Here is a 17,641-nt window from a genome sequence, read left to right as displayed (position 1 = left end):
TCTACATAATTTTTATATTAAATATGTGTTGAAATGAGAATATTTGGGGTATATTAAGGTAAATAAAATATAATATTACAACTGACAGCTCTTTTTTTTTCATTTTTTTAATGTAGCTACTGGAAAATTTTTAATTTCTTGTGTGACTCATTATATTTCTATTGGACAGAACGGACCTAGACTTTTTCAATAACTTGTTCAAGTTACTCGATTAGGAGATGATGCAATTATATTTTTGATTTAAGGTAATTCCTCTAGCACTGGTGTGTGACGGATTACCTTTTGAATATTGGAGGAGGGAAGAAAGTAATAAGGATCTGGGAGCTGGGATTCGGTCCTTCAGGATGGGTTGGAATAATGAATAGCTGCAACCCAGTTCAGACAGGAAAATCAACATTTCTCAAATGTTTTCTTTCTTCACCCTGAGAGTTTATTTTCTAAGGTCTTTTCAGATTCAAAATAAACTCCACCTACACCCAACCTAATAAAAGAAAATTAACAAATAACATTCTATGCAACAGTTGTTCTTTATGAGGAACATTACAAACGCGAGCGAAGAGTAGGATTGGCTTTGGATGTCTTTAAAGCAGTCACTAGCTTTTTCTGTGCCTTGAAATGCCATTTACATTGTCCTGTTGAAGAGGTAGTTTTCCCTGTCTTTACTTTGACAAGGTAAATGTGTTTACAGCCCTTTGTTCCCTGGTTTTAGGATTTTGGCTCTGTTTGTTTTCCTGCTTGGTTATCATATTACCAAACATCCTCTCACAGGGCAACCTGAGAAGGAGATTGAGATCCAAGGTGGCAGATTACCTGCCTTTGGATCTAAGAGATTTCAGGTCATGATTCATTCATTCCCATTCTTCTAAGCAGACCTCCATTAAACTGTTAGGTGGGGAGTTCATAACACTCCTCCCCAACCTATTCCATTTTGAAATTTATCGACCACCTTTCCTCTGCTGGCATCCTCCGTGGAGACTGGTCACCAGAGCTGCGGCTCCAGCCTGGGTGGAGCTTGGAATCTCGTGGTGCCTGCTTCCAAAGTGCACCCAAGACCCCAGTCCCCCAGCCAATCCCCCCAGCACATCAGCAAACAGTCGTATTGAGCAACTGTTATCTGTGGCCCACAGTGAGGGTTGCCTAACTTGGAGGTCCCCGTCACCTTGGGGACAAGTCCCGTTCCTGATCTGGTTTCTGAGAAGCAGGAACTTATATTAAGTCCCACTTGCTCAAGGAGTATTCATCTCAATATATTCAGCATACTTTTAGATTCCTGAGATCCAGCTGAATTCCAGCTGTTACCGTTTAAAAATATACATTGATAGAAGTGTTCTCTCTCCCTCTAAGCTGCTTAGCTTCCTTAAAGATAATTTTCTCAGACTGAGTTTAGCCAGAGAAAACAGGTTTCAGATCTCTCTCCCCTTCACCCTCCCTATTTTTCTACCAAACAGAAAATACCTACAGATTTCAGACATCTAAATCCTGACCCTCAGTATTGTTTCACTACACTGGTTTTACACAAGTTATTTGGGACAGGTATAATCCTAGGCCTTTACAATTATTTCATCTGTTCTTTCAGTAAGTATTGGAAAAATAACTGTGTTCTGGAGTTACATTGGAACCTGCTCTGAGTGAATGAAGGGCAAAAAGACCTACTTTTTTACTTTCACTGGTGCCATTTACTCTTGCAAAACGTTAAGGAATAATTATTCTAAGGCAAGGGAGAGGGAGAAATAAAAGACAGTGATTTAGAGCCAAGAATGACATTGTGAGGGAATTCCCTGGCAGTCCAGTGGTTAGGACTCTGCGCTTTCATTGCTAAAGGTGTGGGTTCGATCCCTGGTCAGAGAACTAAGATCCCACAAGCTGTGTGGACAAAAAAAAAAGAAGAAGAAGAATGACATTGTGAGACAAATAATAAATAAAAGTCAAAGAATGGAGAAAAGACTCGCGTGGGCACATGTCGCTGTGAGGCTTCAGGGTCCAGCCTCCAGCCTCCTGGGGCTGCTGAGAACTTATGTGGCTGGTGGGACTGAGGAACCGAATTGCTAATTTTAGTTCATTTAAAATATTTTCCCGTTAAACACAACTTCGTTGTTTTGATTAGAACGACATATTACTTTAGCTGTAGAAAACAGAGTCTAAGTGGGGATGTAAGATACACACGGGATTTCAAAGACTTAGTAGGAAAAAAGTAAACTATCTTAATAATTTTTAAATTGATTATAATTTAATCAATTATAGTTTAATATATTTATAAATCAATTGTAATTTAATCAAACTCAAATAGTATTATTTTGGCTATATCAGGTCAAATAAAATAATTATTAAAATTAATTATTCTTGTTTCCTATGTTTTTCTTTTAAAAATTTTAATGCGGCCACTCAGAAAACTTAATATTACATAAATGACTCAGATTGAATGTTTATTGGCAGCGACGCCATACAGGATATTTTGTCCTTTGGCTGCTAAATTCAGTTGCTGTGGTAACTAAAGGGGCCTCTAGGCTCAGGGTTTCCTGGAAGATTGGGAGAGAGGGGGAGGGGAGGAATGACCTCAGGGAAGGTTTTTTTGGTTGTCACGTTTCACTCATCGCCAGTTCTCTCAGCTAACAATGAGATGTAGAAAGTATCCTCATTTAGTGGTTTCGTTTTGTAATGTATAAAAATACCGAATCAGTATGTTGTGCACCTAAAACTAATATGATAATGTAAGTCAGTTATACTTCAGTTTTTTTTTAAAAAATCCTCATTTCAGGAAAGACCACACGATGTGGTCTGTTTCAGGTCCAGTACTACCAGTTTGAATTCCAGGCTCCCAACCAAAACCCCAAGGGAAGGTGCACTTTCTTCAGTGGCTCCTCTCGCATAATTCTACCTCTTTACCGGCTTGTCGCACCCCACCCGCCCTTCCCCTGCAGGGCCTGCTAGGCTACAGATTAACAGGCATTAGGAATTTGACTACTGATGTTTCCCCCCAGCAAAGCCACCCAGCTCTACCTACGACGAACTCGTCCTCCTTCGTTAACTCTCACACGGGAGCACTTCTCTCTCCTTTTATTTTCCTTCATCTTCCTGTGCTCACAGTTTACTTACCTGTCTTTCCTACTCAATCTTGCTCGCTTTGCTTGTATGGCTTAGAAATCAGATATTTATCTCACCCTTTTCTTTCAAGAAATTCACAGCCCAGAAGGAATAGGATATTGCTAATTAACTCCAGTTGTGTAAGAATCAGTTGGCCTCGTCCCTTTTTAATGTTTTAAGTGGCAGAAGGGAAGCACCATAAATTCCTTGAGGGCCAGGACTTTTGTGTCCCATATACTGATGAATCCGTCTGATGGGTAGTATGTGCTCCGCAAATACCTGTTGAACGGAATTTGATCATTTCCCTCTCTCTAGGTACTGTAAACCCGAGACTAGAGGCAAAATACTGCAGAATGGGTAGAATTCAGAATGGGTGGGGCGTTGGTGAATGCCGTATTTTCAGGAGTTTGGATTGTGTCCCATGGGCAGCTGATTCTCTCCTTTCTGCTGCCCAGGAGAGTTGGTTTGGCTCCTAGACACTCAGGTTTTCTCCCAGGAGACAGTATGCTCATCAGAGGACAAGTAGAGCCAAAAATTCTTCCAATTCTTCCTTCACTCGCTTTCCTTCTCTCAGACTGTCCTTCCCTCCCCTTCAAGATTGTAGACACAGCCTACAATCAAAGAGCAGCTGATAAATTCATAGGATTAGGAATAGTTTCAGTTTACACTCCGTCAACCAACGTTAACTCTCATATAGTAGCACCCACTCGACTTTCCTTATATAGATAGCGCTTATCCTCATCTCTTTACGGATTGATTCAGTTCTGAGCACTTGCGAGAGCAAAAAATAAAGTGTATCTGCCCTCCCTCCAGGCTTTTCTGGTAGCATTTTTGTCTGTGAAACTAAGAGGCTGTAGCTGCTCTTAGAAGAGGAAAGGAGGACGAGCTTCGAAAAAAAAAAAAAAAAACCACGGAGTAAGGGAGGGTGGAGGATGTGGTTTTAAAGAGATGGGGGGGTGTGGTCTAGGGTGGGGGCAGAGCTTGAGGTCACAAAATTCCGGGAGGTCCGGAGATCACTGGGGGCGGGGGCGGGGTGGGGCTGGGGGCTTGTCGCCCAGGCTCCGCCCTTTGCGGAGCTTATAAGTAGGTGCCCATCCTAAGGGTGCGTGAGGAGACGTTGGAGCGGTACCGAGGACCTGCCTGAAAACTTGCTGCTGAGAAGGACATTTTGGAGGTTTTGTTGGCTGGAAGAGGGGTCTCTGGAATCCCACTTCCAGATCTTTATTGAAGATTGAAAGGAATTAATTTAGGGCCATGGGGACAGCGAAGGTAAGAACGATACAGTTACTGGTTTTTGCTTGTTTGGGGTACGCTCCGAAAGGCAAGCCTTAATGGTGATGGCTGTGCTCTCTTCCTAGCCATCTTAGAGCCTTTCCATTTCTTCCCCAGCCTGCAGTGCCACAGTTCCACCAGTTCTCTTTGGATGTCATTTCCTATAAAGGATTTATCCCTGTTTGATTCACCTTCCTGTGGTAGGGAAAGTCACCTGGAGAAATTGTGTTTGTTTCTCTTTTTTTTTTTTTCTTTAATACAATTACGGGCTACTGAGAATGTGAGGATGAAACCGGTTGAGTGTTCAGGGGATCAGGGGCTGCTTGGTTGTGTTGATTACGAGTGTGGGTCTGAGAACCAGCAAGAGGATTTCTCTGGACGCCTTAGACCTTGAAAGGACCTGGGATTTGTTTTGGGGCCTGGGTCGGTGTCCAGCCATCTGTTCTATGACCTATGGGATTCCCTGGATACTAAGGAGAGAGAATTCCAGTTGTCCTTCCTGTTGTGGTCGATTGTGAGTGCACAATATTTTAATGTATTATTGTGTTATGGATGCAGTATTTGTAGGGAGAAAGGTATTTTCATTCACTAAGGTAACTTACTTGAAAATAAAAGAAGAGAAGGGATGAAAAAGTGGGAAGGCCCTCAAGAATAGTAAATGATGAGAGAAAAAGAAGAGGTTTTTACTAAAAGGAGAGGATTAAACAGAACGCGGTGCCCTGGCGGGGCTTCAGGGGTACTAGATGCCTGGGAGGCAAGGTCAATTTGGGGAACTGAAACTCCTGGCCTGCCACTGTCTGACCTGAGAGGGAAGGAGTTTAAGGTGAGGAGGGGTGGGGGTTCTCAGGCGTAAAAAGTGAGCTACCTTGAGGTGGAAAGTAAGATCACGCCCACTGGAATTATTCCCAGCAAGGTGAGTGATGACTGGGTGGATTACTGCACAGCCCCTCACAAAATGTCTCCATCTGGGGTTGGGCGTGAGCTTGTGCTCGCCCCCTGGTGGGTGGGTGGGGGATAACAGTACATTATTAAGTGAACGGGAAGAATTTCAGATGGGACCAAGGATACAGTAGGTTGATCCTGTAGATTACGTGATGCAGTTAAGACCAGCCTGGTGATGACGACACACCACCAGTACTCGGGCTTCTGTGGAATCTGGGGTACGGGTGAGCATACGCTGGATCTAGCTGTTTCCAGAGTCAATTGTTCTTAGCAATCCTAAGGCATTTTACTGTGCCCTCACAATTTTTTCTATTCCTGAGCACAGTTCTATGCTTGCTCTTACCTGGGGCTGTTTTCTGAATGCTTCCAAACCGACTAACCTAGTTATCTTAACTTCTCCCTTTTCTCAAATTCTCTTGCCACTTTCCCCAAGTTTACTCTGCATGCTCACCCATGTATTTCCAGATAAGCTCTTCAGTTCTTTCGTGTTCCTCATTCATTACCTAAATCGTTAAGTTTTTGTTGTTTTCATACCGCTCACAGGCTGAGTTCTTCTGATATATACATCTTCTTAATAAGAGGCAACCATCCATCAAGTGTTTTGACTGTTTCTTCTCTCCTCCCTCCCCCCCCCCAGGTCACCGCCCCTCTGATCTTTGCCATCACGATTGCTACAATAGGCTCTTTCCAGTTTGGCTACAACACTGGAGTCATCAATGCTCCTGAGGAGGTGAGTGCCAGGCAGCTAGAGTTTGGAATAGGATAATTATTCCTTTAGATAGTGTTTCCAGAATTAACAAGTTTAGACACACTTGGTAGGTAGCTTGGCTAAGACCTAGAGGGGGAATGATATTGGTGGGGGTCTATTTGAATCATTGATCAAAGCAAAAGGCTCAGGGGCTCCCTGTACCCTGGACTGTACCCATTCTTCCTCTCACCCTACGGTGACACACTTCCTTTATTATCTCTTAGGGGTTAGTTACAAAGTCTCAGGGTGGGAGGGTGGCTGGGATAGTCACCAAACAAGAGTACATCAGTACTACTACCTACTGGAATTTTCAGGACAAATAAAAAATTATTCTTTTCAGAGCCGGTAACATTAACTCCAGTGTTACCTGTCTCATCCATTGCCATCTATTTATTCCCTTGATCCGCTACCTAGAAAGTAACTGTAATGCTGTTCTCGTAGGGAGGGGAAGATCCCCAATATTTGTTTCTTTTCTCTTCCAGTTGTAACCGTCTCTTCTCCCACCAACCATTTTAATTTGCAGATCATAAAGGACTATCTCAATTACACTTTGCAAGAGAGGTTCAAAAACCCTCCCTCTGAGGTGGTACTCACGTCCCTGTGGTCCTTGTCTGTGGCCATCTTCTCCGTTGGTGGTATGGTTGGCTCCTTTTCTGTTGGACTCTTTGTCAACCGGTTTGGCAGGTATTAATACTTTTTTTTTTTTTTTTTTGGCTGAGTTGGGTTTTGGTTGCTGCACGCAGGCTTTCTCTAGTTGTGGTGAGCGAGGGCTACTCTTCGTTGCTGTGCGCGCGCTTCTCACTGCAGTGGCTTCTTTTGTTGCAGAGCTCAGGCTCTAGGTGCGTGGGCTTCAGTAGCTGTGGCGTGCGGGCTTCAGTAGTTGTGGTGCACGGGCTTAGGTGCTCCGTGGCATGTGGAATCCTCCCAGACCAGGGCTTGAACCTGTGCTCCCTGCATTGGCAGGCGGATTCTTAACCACTGCGCCACCAGGGAAGTCCCAGTTTGGCAGGTCTTGATCAGAAGCTGGGCAAGGAAGGGGTCTATACTGGTTGCATTGAGGACAAGAATTGAGGCTTAGAGCAGGGAGGTGAAGATGCATTTGAATGAGAGAACCTCAAATTCCCATCAAGGGAAAACTAGTCCCACAGATTGCTGGGCTCCAACCCAGATTCAGGCCTAATAATTACTCTGGGGTAGGGTGGGATAATTTTAATTTCTAGCAAATTTCTAGCTGATGCTGTTAGTTTGTGGACCACTTTGAGAACAACTGGCCTTAAAGTGCTTGCTAAAATTCTAGCCTACAGCTAGGACGTAGAGGGGAGAATCTTGAACAAATTCTTTAGGTGAGTGTTATGCATACTGAGGTGTAAGAACCATTGATCTTGATTATCCCAACCAGATATGTTCTGATACTAGAAAGTGGAAAAATTAGACCAAAAGATATGTGAGCCTGGAGAAGAGTAGAATGATTAGGAAAGAAGGGGGGGATCAGGTCTGTTTTGCTAACTTCACTTGTTTTTGTTTAATCTTTCAGGCGCAATTCAATGCTTATTGTCAACCTGTTGGCCATCACTGGTGGCTGCCTTATGGGGTTCTGCAAAATAGCGGAGTCATTTGAAATGCTGATCCTGGGCCGACTGGTTATTGGCCTCTTCTGTGGACTCTGCACAGGATTCGTGCCCATGTACATTGGAGAGATATCTCCCACGGCCCTGCGGGGGGCCTTTGGCACTCTCAACCAGCTGGGCATCGTTATTGGGATTCTGGTGGCCCAGGTACTCTAGAACTTACTGAGTGTTAGTTTCACAACTCATTAAATGAATTTACATAGAGAAGACAGTCAAGAGAATGCCTGGCACAGAGAACTGTCTTCAATATCCTATGATAAACCATAATGGAAAAGAATATATATTTCTTTAAATATATATATATATATGCATAACCGAATCACTGTGCTGTACAGCGGTAATTAACACAACATTGTAAATAACTATACTTCAATTGAAAAAAAGAACGTCTGGCACACATTCAACTATATATGTTTCAGACATTAATTAATATTACTATAGTTCACAGACAGCTAAGGAAGCAGGCAGGGTAGAAAAAGTAGAAGAGACTATCTTTTCCCGTGATGAAAGAACAGATGATCTTCTGAACATTTTTTTAAAATCAACTTGTAGCCTGTACAGTATGGAATTTATAGTATTGTCTTTGTCTGGTTTCTAGATCTTTGGTCTAAAAAACATCTTGGGGACTAAAGAGCTCTGGCCGCTGCTCTTGGGCTTCACCATCATCCCAGCCATCCTCCAATGTGCTGCCCTTCCATTTTGCCCTGAAAGTCCTAGATTCTTGCTCATTAACAGAAAGGAAGAGGAGAGCGCTAAGGAGAGTGAGTACCCTTCACGCCTTCACTGTAGGAACCTTAGGCTTGTGGTTTGTTTTAGGATGAGGACATTGGATCTGGTTTTCGTCATCTTTCCCTGTCTGATTATGCTTAAGTCAGAAACTTGCAGCCCCTGAAGGATGGGGTGAGAAGGCGAGTTAAAGCCAGATGCTGGTTGAGCCGCCAGATGCAGGGCTCATCTGGGCGGCTTCTTCCCATCCGTCTCATGGGGAAAAAGAATTCGGGACAGCGCCTTACCATTAACCTTTCCTCTTCATGCTTTTCACCAGTTCTCCAGCGATTGTGGGGCACCCAGGATGTGGCTCAGGACATCCAGGAGATGAAAGATGAGAGTATAAGGATGGCACAGGAAAAAAAAGTCACTGTGGTGGAACTCTTCCGAGCCCCCAGCTACCGACAGCCCATCCTCATCTCCATCATGCTCCAGCTCTCTCAGCAGCTCTCGGGGATCAACGCTGTGAGTGCCCACTTGTCTGTCAAACGTGTCCTACAATATTCCACTTAAAACACCTGACCAGAGGTGAATAGCATTGGTTGCTCACCTTCTTTTATATCCAGGGGTCCCTCACAATGCTTGCCACAGAGCAGCCTCTCAAAACATGCTCTTTACCCAGGTTTCCATTTCGTTTTTTTTTTTTAATTTTTTCATTTTTATTTGTTTATTTTTAAATTTTTTTGGTTGGATCTTAGTTCCCCAACCAGGGATCAAACCCATGCCCCTTGTAGTGGAAGCATGGAGCCCTAACCACTGGACTGCCAGGGAATTCCTATTTCTTAAAATTATCTATAGTACATGTTTTCCATGTGGGAAGATGAGAGAATCAGCTAAAAGTTTGTCACCCTTAGCCTTGGAACTTATAGTTAACGTTTGTCCTCTTCCAGATTTTGTTTTTAATATACAGAGTATCACAATTTGTCAATTTTTATTAATCCTCTTTCTTTGACCACTCATTTTAAAAATTTTCAGTCCTCTTTATCTCTGATCTGTCTTATTACATGATGTTATCAGTGATAACGTAAGCCATATAATCAAAGCAGATCTGAGAGTTGATATACCTTGGGTTTTTTCCCAGGACTGTACAATTTAAAATCAGTGTAAAGCCCTGGGGAGCAATTAGGAGGTGTGTGGGCACACAGGCAACCCCAGAGTGAGCTGGGCTTATCATTCTCTATATTTTTTACAACTTAGAATAGTGACTATGATAGTTAAGTGTGAGGCAAAATGCAAGCTAGCAGTGGGCAGGTAGCCATTGTGTTCTATGCAAAAATCAGCTTCTGCTCTTGAGTTTTGGTTGTGGGCAGAGAGGGTATTCCTACACCTATCCTTCTGCAGATAAAATATTTGGATATGAAGAACACCCACCCCTGTCCCCCTTCTAAGTACTGGTTCACGCCCTGAGGGTTTCCCATCGTAATGTGATCAGTGTGATCAAATCGTTTTGTGACAAAGCGTTTTGCAAAACACATGATAACTCAAAATACAAAGTTTCTCCTTAGCCTTTTCTGCCTAACGCACCACAAGGATACTTGTGTTTGAAATCGCAGTGCATCTCCTGAGGACTCAGAGGCTGTCATATCAGACCTTGGGAGGAAAGATAGTTTGAAAAAGCCTCTCAGGTGGTTTTGATGGATATCAATCTCCAATTTCCACATTTGAAAAACCACTGTAATTCAAATATACTCTCAAGACTTTCCAGAACAGCGAGGCTGGGACTAGAGTGAGGTGTCCAGATACAAGACGTGTCCTGAGAAGGACCGCCTTCTTCAATTCTATACCCCAGGCGCCTGCTTGCCTCCCCCGAGTCGAAGCCCTGCAAAACAGGATCAGAAAAAGACCACCCCGGGAAAGTTACAAATGATAGATGAGTGCTCTGCTGGTAGGACCTACCCATCGCCCAGCCCCTATCTCCGTCCTTTCAGGAAATGGTGTGTGAAAGTCAGTTTTCCAACCTACCTTTGAACAAAGGATGTTTTCTAATTTCCCTTAAAGGCAGAGGGGGTAAGAGGCTGGATAGTGTTTACCCAGCAGAGTAAACTGCCTTCAGGTAAGATGATGTGGCCTAGCTCCATGGCGCCAGGCAGCAAGATTTTACTGTAAGAAGTTTGCTTGAGATGAGCATATAACGTGTTAGGTTTTTGACATGTGAGCTTTTATATAAGGAAGAGAATTGGCATAGCTGTTCATCTCTGGTTTTAACTGTTCAAACGTCTTTCCTCACAAGCTTTATATTATTAAATATTCTTCGATTTTTTTTTTTTTTTAATTCCATGCTTCTCTCCTAGAGCAGCAGTTTTCAATGAGGATGACACCCCATATCTCAGTTTCCAAGAGCTCAGCCTGAATCTTATTTTGGAAAATATACATAGTTTCTATCTTAGGTTGTAGGGATTTGAAGACTTGTTTCTGGAGACGGTCACTCCCATTGTCGAAGCATATGTTCATCAAAAAGTCTGATGAATACTGGCTGCTACGAGGGCAGGTACTCTGGGTGAAATCATAAACCCCTAAACCAAACCTGAGGGACTGAGCCATCTAGATCCTGTTCCCTTGTTATCTTGAGGTCTGAGACCAGTGTTTTGACATCTCTTTAGCTGTGGTAGTTGCAGCAGCCCTACGTATTAGCACAGTGTTGAGCAAATAATAAAAATAGTATACATTAAATTGTAGTTTATTTAATAGTGTCTATTCAATTAAAATAATAGCTGGTGTTAGTTTGTAAAACACTTGCAAAGACCTAGTCCCTGGAATTCCAGCCCAAGTTCTGCTTCTAAATCATGATCAGGCTGAGGTTACTCTTCAGTTTCTTCACTATCAAGTGGAGACATCAATGCCTGTCATTGTTGGTCGGGGTGGGAGTTGGAGTAAGTCTATTGGAAAAGTGTAATTGAAAAACTTAAAGGGACTTAAGCCTTTATATGTAAGTTACTAAAGTAAACTTAAGGAAGAGGCTAAATGGAGCAGTAAGAAGAAGCACAGTTAGAAGGAAAAAAAAGTGGAAATAAGTAGCTAGAATTGAAGACGACTGAAGAAGAGAATAGAGATAAGATAACAGAAGATCATTGTTTGCGGAAAAGATACCGTGATTGAACAAAATCCCTGGGAAGTACTCCTTAACTTCTGGGACTTTTCTGAGTTGTTTTTTGGAGGGTTCCATGTAACTGCTATGCACAATTGTATTTCACAGTTGCATCTTTTGTTCCCTGTTAGGTGTTCTATTACTCGACAGGAATCTTCCAAGATGCAGGTGTCAAGGAGCCGATCTACGCCACTATTGGTGCAGGCGTGGTTAATACCATCTTCACTGTGGTTTCTGTAAGTTGGATGTTTTGATCATTGTTGAGGTGGGAGAAGAATTCTTGCTACACACGTTCAAGGATGGGTTGCATGTCCTTCCACACCCCCCTTCCGTCATTTAGTTAAACTTTTTCTCCTTTAATTCCTTTTGGGGGAAAAGGGCTATTGAATGGGTAATGGGCAAGACAGTCTTCACTCTTCAAACACATAGGGAATGGATGGGCAAGAGGAAGTATAGAGGGGATTCTGTAGGGTGCTTTTAACTTGACGCTGGAAGAGAGCAAGTGTAACTATAGCAGGTAGCCTGCTGTTCGTCAGGCAGGTTCCAGAGCTCATATAGTTGTTTTCATGAAAGGGAATGCAGATATTTCTTTTTTATTCTTTTAGGTGTTCCTGGTAGAAAAGGCAGGGAGGAGGACGCTACACCTGATAGGCCTCGGAGGGATGGCTTTTTGTTCCGTCCTCATGACGATTTCTTTGTTATTAAAGGTGAGTCTTCTTTGCGAAGGAAGGGGGTGGGAAGGGGGTGGTGCGGAAAGGTGAGGGGGTGGGTAGTTGAGGTTTGGAGATCATACAAATGACATTTGGGAGAGGCAACATGCCCAGAGTTTTAAGACAAGTGGATTAGCAGAGATAGATGATTAAATTGCTATAATCCCTATATCTATATAACATATAGTTTGTAAAATACATTATCTCATCTAATTCTTAAAGAAACCTTGAGGTCATTATTCCCCTTTTACAGCTCATAAGATGGTCTCAGTGCAGAATGACACTTGTGATCACACTGCTAGGTTTCAAAGACCCGAGGCTTCTAGGACTTCCCTGGCGGTCCAGTGGTTAAGACTCTGCACTCTCAGTGCAGGGGGCACGGGTTCAATCCCTGGTGGGGGAACTAAGATACCCCATGCCGTATGGTGAGGCCAAAACAAAAAAAGAAGAAAAAAACAAGGACCTAAGGCTTCTAGGTCCAGTAACTCCTTTATACCGCGGGACGGAAGGAACTTTTCATTATCAGTCAGTGCTCATCTCTGGGGAGCTGGATGCTGCCTGGGGCCTGCTTTCTCAGATACTAATTTTCCTTTGTTCCCTTCTCGTAGGATAATTACGGTTGGATGAGCTTTATCTGTATTGGGGCCATCTTACTCTTCGTGGCCTTCTTTGAAATTGGCCCAGGCCCCATCCCCTGGTTTATTGTGGCTGAACTCTTCAGCCAGGGACCCCGCCCGGCTGCCATGGCAGTGGCTGGCTGTTCCAACTGGACCTCCAACTTCTTGGTTGGACTGCTCTTCCCCTCAGCTGCAGTAAGTAACCTAAAACTCACCCAGCCCATCTCGAGACCAGCGAATACATAGTTCTGCCTAGAAACAGAATGGTAATAATAAGCCTTAGGATTCCAAACCAGTATTTAAAATCCATCATCTGGCTTAGCCTTAATGGCTTTATGATGTTGATGATGAGGTGGGTCCTATTATAAGATGGCCTAGAGCTGATTTGTTAAGTAAAGGAACCAGCCGTGGACATCTAGAAGGCATTCCCAGTTCCCATGAGTCTTTCAGAAACCCAGATCTTAAAACTCATAATCAGAAGGCCTAAAATAACTCAATAGGTATTTGGAAACGGCTAACTTCAATGACTCGGAAAAGGAATGACAAAAAATTGCAGAGAAATATAGTAAGCTACCAATGAAATCATAAACAAGTCTCTGAAGAAACCTTACTGTCTTCATGAAGTCTTAGAAGGGTTATGGCTTCAGGCCCATTGGAAATAACGATTGCGAGGGAAACTGGAGTTTATCAGCAACCAGATTTTGACACCGACTCTCCTTGTTTTGTGGCCTTTCCCTAGTTCTATTTAGGAGCCTACGTTTTCATTATCTTCACGGGTTTCCTTGTCATCTTCTGGGTCTTCACCTTCTTCAAAGTCCCTGAGACTCGTGGCAGGACTTTTGAGGAAATTACACGAGCCTTTGAAGGGCCGGTGCCGGCGGGTAACCGAGGTGAGAAAGGTCCCATCGTGGAGATGAACAGCATCCAGCCCACGAAGGACACCAACGTCTAAGCAGTGCCTCCTTCCCACCTCCCTCCTGTCATGAAAAAGCAACCTCTCCCTAAGCAGGGGAGAGACCTCATCAGGTTGTAACCCAGGACCGTTTCTGAATGCTGCTACTCAATTCTTTTCTCATCCCACACACCCTTGGGCGCTCAGAGGATCCCAATGCTGGGGTTAGTTGTTATCTTCAAAGGCTTTTAAAATTTTCATTTCTTGGACAATCTCTTCTGTTCAGGAGAGACCAAGGGAACCTGCCTTCATTTCAGGAGGGATTGGCTGCTTGGCATATGACAACTCTGCCAGCTCCTGCTCCCTTAGGCTCTACTATTGCCTCTCGAGGGCATCTAGGGGAGTGGGCATGAGGCTGCAGTTCCTCCGACTTCGACTTACCAGGAAGCAGATACACGTAAGAATGTGGAGGGCAGAGAGGGATTCCATAAGACCGTCTTCCTCACTTCCATACGGCTCTGCAGAGCAAACTAACTTGAGTTTTATTTATTTGATCTTCTGGTTTTATTGCATAAATATTTATTTTTGTAAGTATAAAGTAATTTTACCAAATAATAAAAGCATGAGGAAATTGAGGTTAGAGGGAGGTGCTTAAAGAGGTTATGGGGGGAAAAAAAAAAAAGAGGTTATGGGGTGGAAGATTTAATACCGAAGAGGTTAGGGTGCAATAAGAAGGGACAAATTCAGGGAGAAATGTGATGCATTGTTGGAGGGTGTATGACGTGGTGTGTGAGGTTTGCACGTTGCCTCTTAACAATTTCTGTCCTTCAGGTGAAAACTCAAATCTCAGAAAAGTCATGTGCCTGTATGAAGAAGCTATTAGTTCCTTTGGAACTTTTTCCTTTGTTTAAGATTATATGTAGTATTACTTGAAATCTAGGATTATCACTAAGATGGGCATTGTAGTTAATGGTAGTTGATGGGTTCTAATTTTGGATGGAGTCCAGAGAAGGGATGGTTATTTCTAGAAATCCTCTCTCCCCTCACTGGACCAAACGGCCTCTTTGTAGTGAACTCACTTTTTTTTTTTTTTAATACTCCTATCATCTGGTGGGAGAGCCTTCCAAATGAACAAGCCAAAATATTGGTTCTTGGTAGAGGTTTGTTATTTCTTCAGTTTGTTCTTTAGAAGATTTTAGATGTTGATTTTTATTTTGTTTTAAGCCATAGCTTTAAAAGAATTCAGAGATGTGCATAGCTACCTTGGAATTTGTAACCTCAGCTCTGGGAGAGGATTTTTCCAGAAAGATTATTATCCAGTTGAAGTATGTTGTTACATTAGGGTCATCTCATGCTCATTTATGTCTGTTACCATGTCAAGTTACCCTTGTTACCATGTTACCATAGTATTATGTCAAGTGTCCTTCCAGGGACTTGAACCTTCCCACAGACCACACTTGACAGTATGCGTGGATGTGCAGTGGAGCCCACACTTGAGCGTGAGTGTATGTGCACTGTCACCTTGCTCTGGGTGGAAGTAGTTTATGGGTAACTTGTTTCCTCTATGTTCCTAAGGCCCCCTTTTGGATAGAATGTCGATAGCACTGCCTCTGCTGGGTAGAATTTGAATCTATGGTTTTCTTTCAAACTTTAGAGTTCAGTCTTACCTGGCTGCCTTTCCTTTTTGGAGAGGAAGGGGAGAACTCCCTAAATTTTGAGACTGAGAGTGGAGGACTCACTCCATGCTCCGGGACTCGGTGCCTCTGGGGGGTGCTGGAGGGGAGTCACAGGGGAGAGGGAGGCATTCCTTGAAGGCAGTAAGAAACAAACTGAAGCTTCTAAATTCGGGGCGGTTCAGAGAGTTAGGTGAGATGGAGGGGTCTACACTTGCCAGAGGCCATGGACACCTCCACGCCCATCCAGTTACCCAGTATTTTTAGAAATGGAGATTGGGCCCTTCTTCCCTTTTTCATATGTTGCTTGATCTCCCTCTCCCTCTTTGGTGCTTACATATTTCAGGCCCCTTAGCCAAACCCTTGCCTGTTGCCAGGATTTTGGTTCTAAGTTCTCACCATTCCCTCTGGTCCTTGAGCCTTTGGATAAAAACTCACAGAGCCGTGGGGTGGGGCTCTGCTGGAACGGCTGAGTTTCCTCTAACTGCACCTCCACTCTGGCTCCTCAGAACCAGTGGCTCGGCAGTCATGCAGTGTGGAGGTCTTCCCATTTCTCAGTGACCAGATTGTGAATAATTTCCAAACGGATTTTCTATTATTGTTACTATGGTTCTTTGTTTTGAAATAAAAATTCTGAATGTATATATAACATCACAGGCTTGGCTTTTTTGTTTTGTTTCGGTCCTTCCTGTGACAACAAAATCAGCTTTAATCCCAATGTGGCCACCCAGTACCTGTTGTAACCTTAAGTAAGTTTCTTCTACAAGAGTCTCGTACAAATGAAAATAGCAATACTTGTTTATTATGCAGATGAAATGGAAAAGCCTTAGCGCATTGCCTTGCATACTTAATAAATTATGTTGCTTGCTTTCCCCAGTGAGAATTCTTCTGATTTTTCTCTTATGCTCCTACCTATTTCCTTTCTCCTCCAGTCTTCAATCTCTAAAATTCATCCTACACTGATGTCAGGGCATCCATATGACATATACATATACATTTAAATCACTGTCCTGCTTAAAAATTCTTCAATAGCTTCCAGTCGGCTACAGGAAAAACAGTCCCCTGGCTTAACAACCCCTCCAGGGGCAAGGTTCCTGCTACCTTTCGTTTCGATTCACCATTTCTTTCTTTTTTTGTTTAATTTTTATTTTATATTGGAGTATTGTTGATTAACAATGTTGTGTTAGTTTCAGGTGTACAGTAAAGTGATTCAGTTATACATATGTATTCTCTCTCTCTATATATATATATCCCCATTCTTTTTCAGATTATTTTGCCATATAGGTTATCGCAGAATATTGAGTAGAGCTCCCTGTGCTCAACGGTAGGTCCTTGTTGATTATCTATTTTATATACAGTAGTGTGTGTATGTTCATCCCAAGCTCGTCATTTGTCCCCCTCCCCGCCACCTTTCCCTTTTGGTAACCATAAATTTGTTTTCGAAGTCTGTGAGTCTGTTTCTGTTTTGTAAATAAGAGTGCTATGAGTTATAAAAAATAAAAATAAAATTAGTTATAAATAAATAATTAGAAAACAGAAAATAACGCCTCATACCCACTACAGGCACTCCACACCTCCATGCTTTCCTTTCATGTAGTTCTGACACTCCCTTCCCTAGTTTCCATTCATTTACTACAGATATTTCTACTAGCCCAGGCAGGAGCTCCATAAAGGCTTCTTTACCCCCAACATAGTCCTTACACTGTGGTACTCTGTGTGTTAGAGGGGATGAAAGGATGAAACACCCTGGCTATCCTGAAAGAGCCCCAGTGAGTGCACCGTATTCCCCAAAATTGTGGTTGCCTTGGCTCCCTTTTTCCACCTTTGCTTCCTTATAATTCATTCTTCACATGATCAGAGTGATCTTTTAAAATCAGATCATGTCACTCGCTGCCCAAAGCCTTCCAGTTCCACTTAAAATAGTATCCAGGGGATGGTATCTAGAGGCATGCAGAATGGCCCAGCGTTTGAGGTACGTCCTAGACTGTCCTACAACAGCCTCTAACAAAACTAGGCCATCTGGAACCCCAAAACCTACATATAGTGTGTGCCCAGGCTGACTTTGAGGGGCTCGTGCTGTGAGACCTAAACTTTTTATAAGGTTGTCTAAAATGAGAAAGCATGTCAGGGGCTTCCCTTGGGGTGCAGTGGTTGGGAATCCGCTTGCCAGTGCAGGGGACAGGGGTTCGAGCCCTGGTCCGGGAAGATCCCGCATGCCACGGAGC

General features: G+C 43.2%; 1 protein-coding gene across 3 annotated transcripts; it reads left to right on the top strand.

The window, feature by feature from the left end:
• The first annotated feature begins 4,202 nt into the window (after nucleotides 1–4,202).
• LOC132529888 (solute carrier family 2, facilitated glucose transporter member 3) lies at nucleotides 4,203–16,860 on the top strand. Of its 3 annotated transcripts, XM_060166964.1 has the most exons (11): nucleotides 4,219–4,350; nucleotides 4,471–4,553; nucleotides 5,933–6,025; nucleotides 6,567–6,727; nucleotides 7,578–7,818; nucleotides 8,270–8,432; nucleotides 8,717–8,904; nucleotides 11,656–11,760; nucleotides 12,130–12,231; nucleotides 12,843–13,046; nucleotides 13,591–16,860. In XM_060166964.1, exons 4-11 carry the CDS (start codon nucleotides 6,681–6,683, stop codon nucleotides 13,801–13,803), a joined length of 1,263 nt encoding a protein of 420 aa, XP_060022947.1. In that variant the 5' UTR covers nucleotides 4,219–4,350; nucleotides 4,471–4,553; nucleotides 5,933–6,025; nucleotides 6,567–6,680; the 3' UTR covers nucleotides 13,804–16,860. The 3 variants fall into 3 exon arrangements, with proteins under 3 accessions (XP_060022945.1, XP_060022946.1, XP_060022947.1); XM_060166962.1 differs by lacking the exon at nucleotides 4,471–4,553 and having other exon boundaries at nucleotides 4,203–4,350; XM_060166963.1 differs by having other exon boundaries at nucleotides 4,216–4,553.
• The last annotated feature ends 781 nt before the right edge of the window (nucleotides 16,861–17,641 follow it).

Source organism: Lagenorhynchus albirostris, chromosome 11, assembly GCF_949774975.1.
Source record: "Lagenorhynchus albirostris chromosome 11, mLagAlb1.1, whole genome shotgun sequence".
NCBI lineage: Eukaryota > Metazoa > Chordata > Mammalia > Artiodactyla > Delphinidae > Lagenorhynchus > Lagenorhynchus albirostris.
Note: the sequence above shows the minus strand (reverse complement) of the source record. Positions and strands in the feature narration are given on the sequence as shown.

Coding starts and splice junctions, on each gene's coding strand:
- LOC132529888 (XM_060166962.1), top strand. Junction 6,728..7,577: donor TTTGTCAACCGGTTTGGCAG/GTATTAATACTT, acceptor TTAATCTTTCAG/GCGCAATTCAATGCTTATTG. Junction 8,433..8,716: donor AGAGGAGAGCGCTAAGGAGA/GTGAGTACCCTT, acceptor GCTTTTCACCAG/TTCTCCAGCGATTGTGGGGC.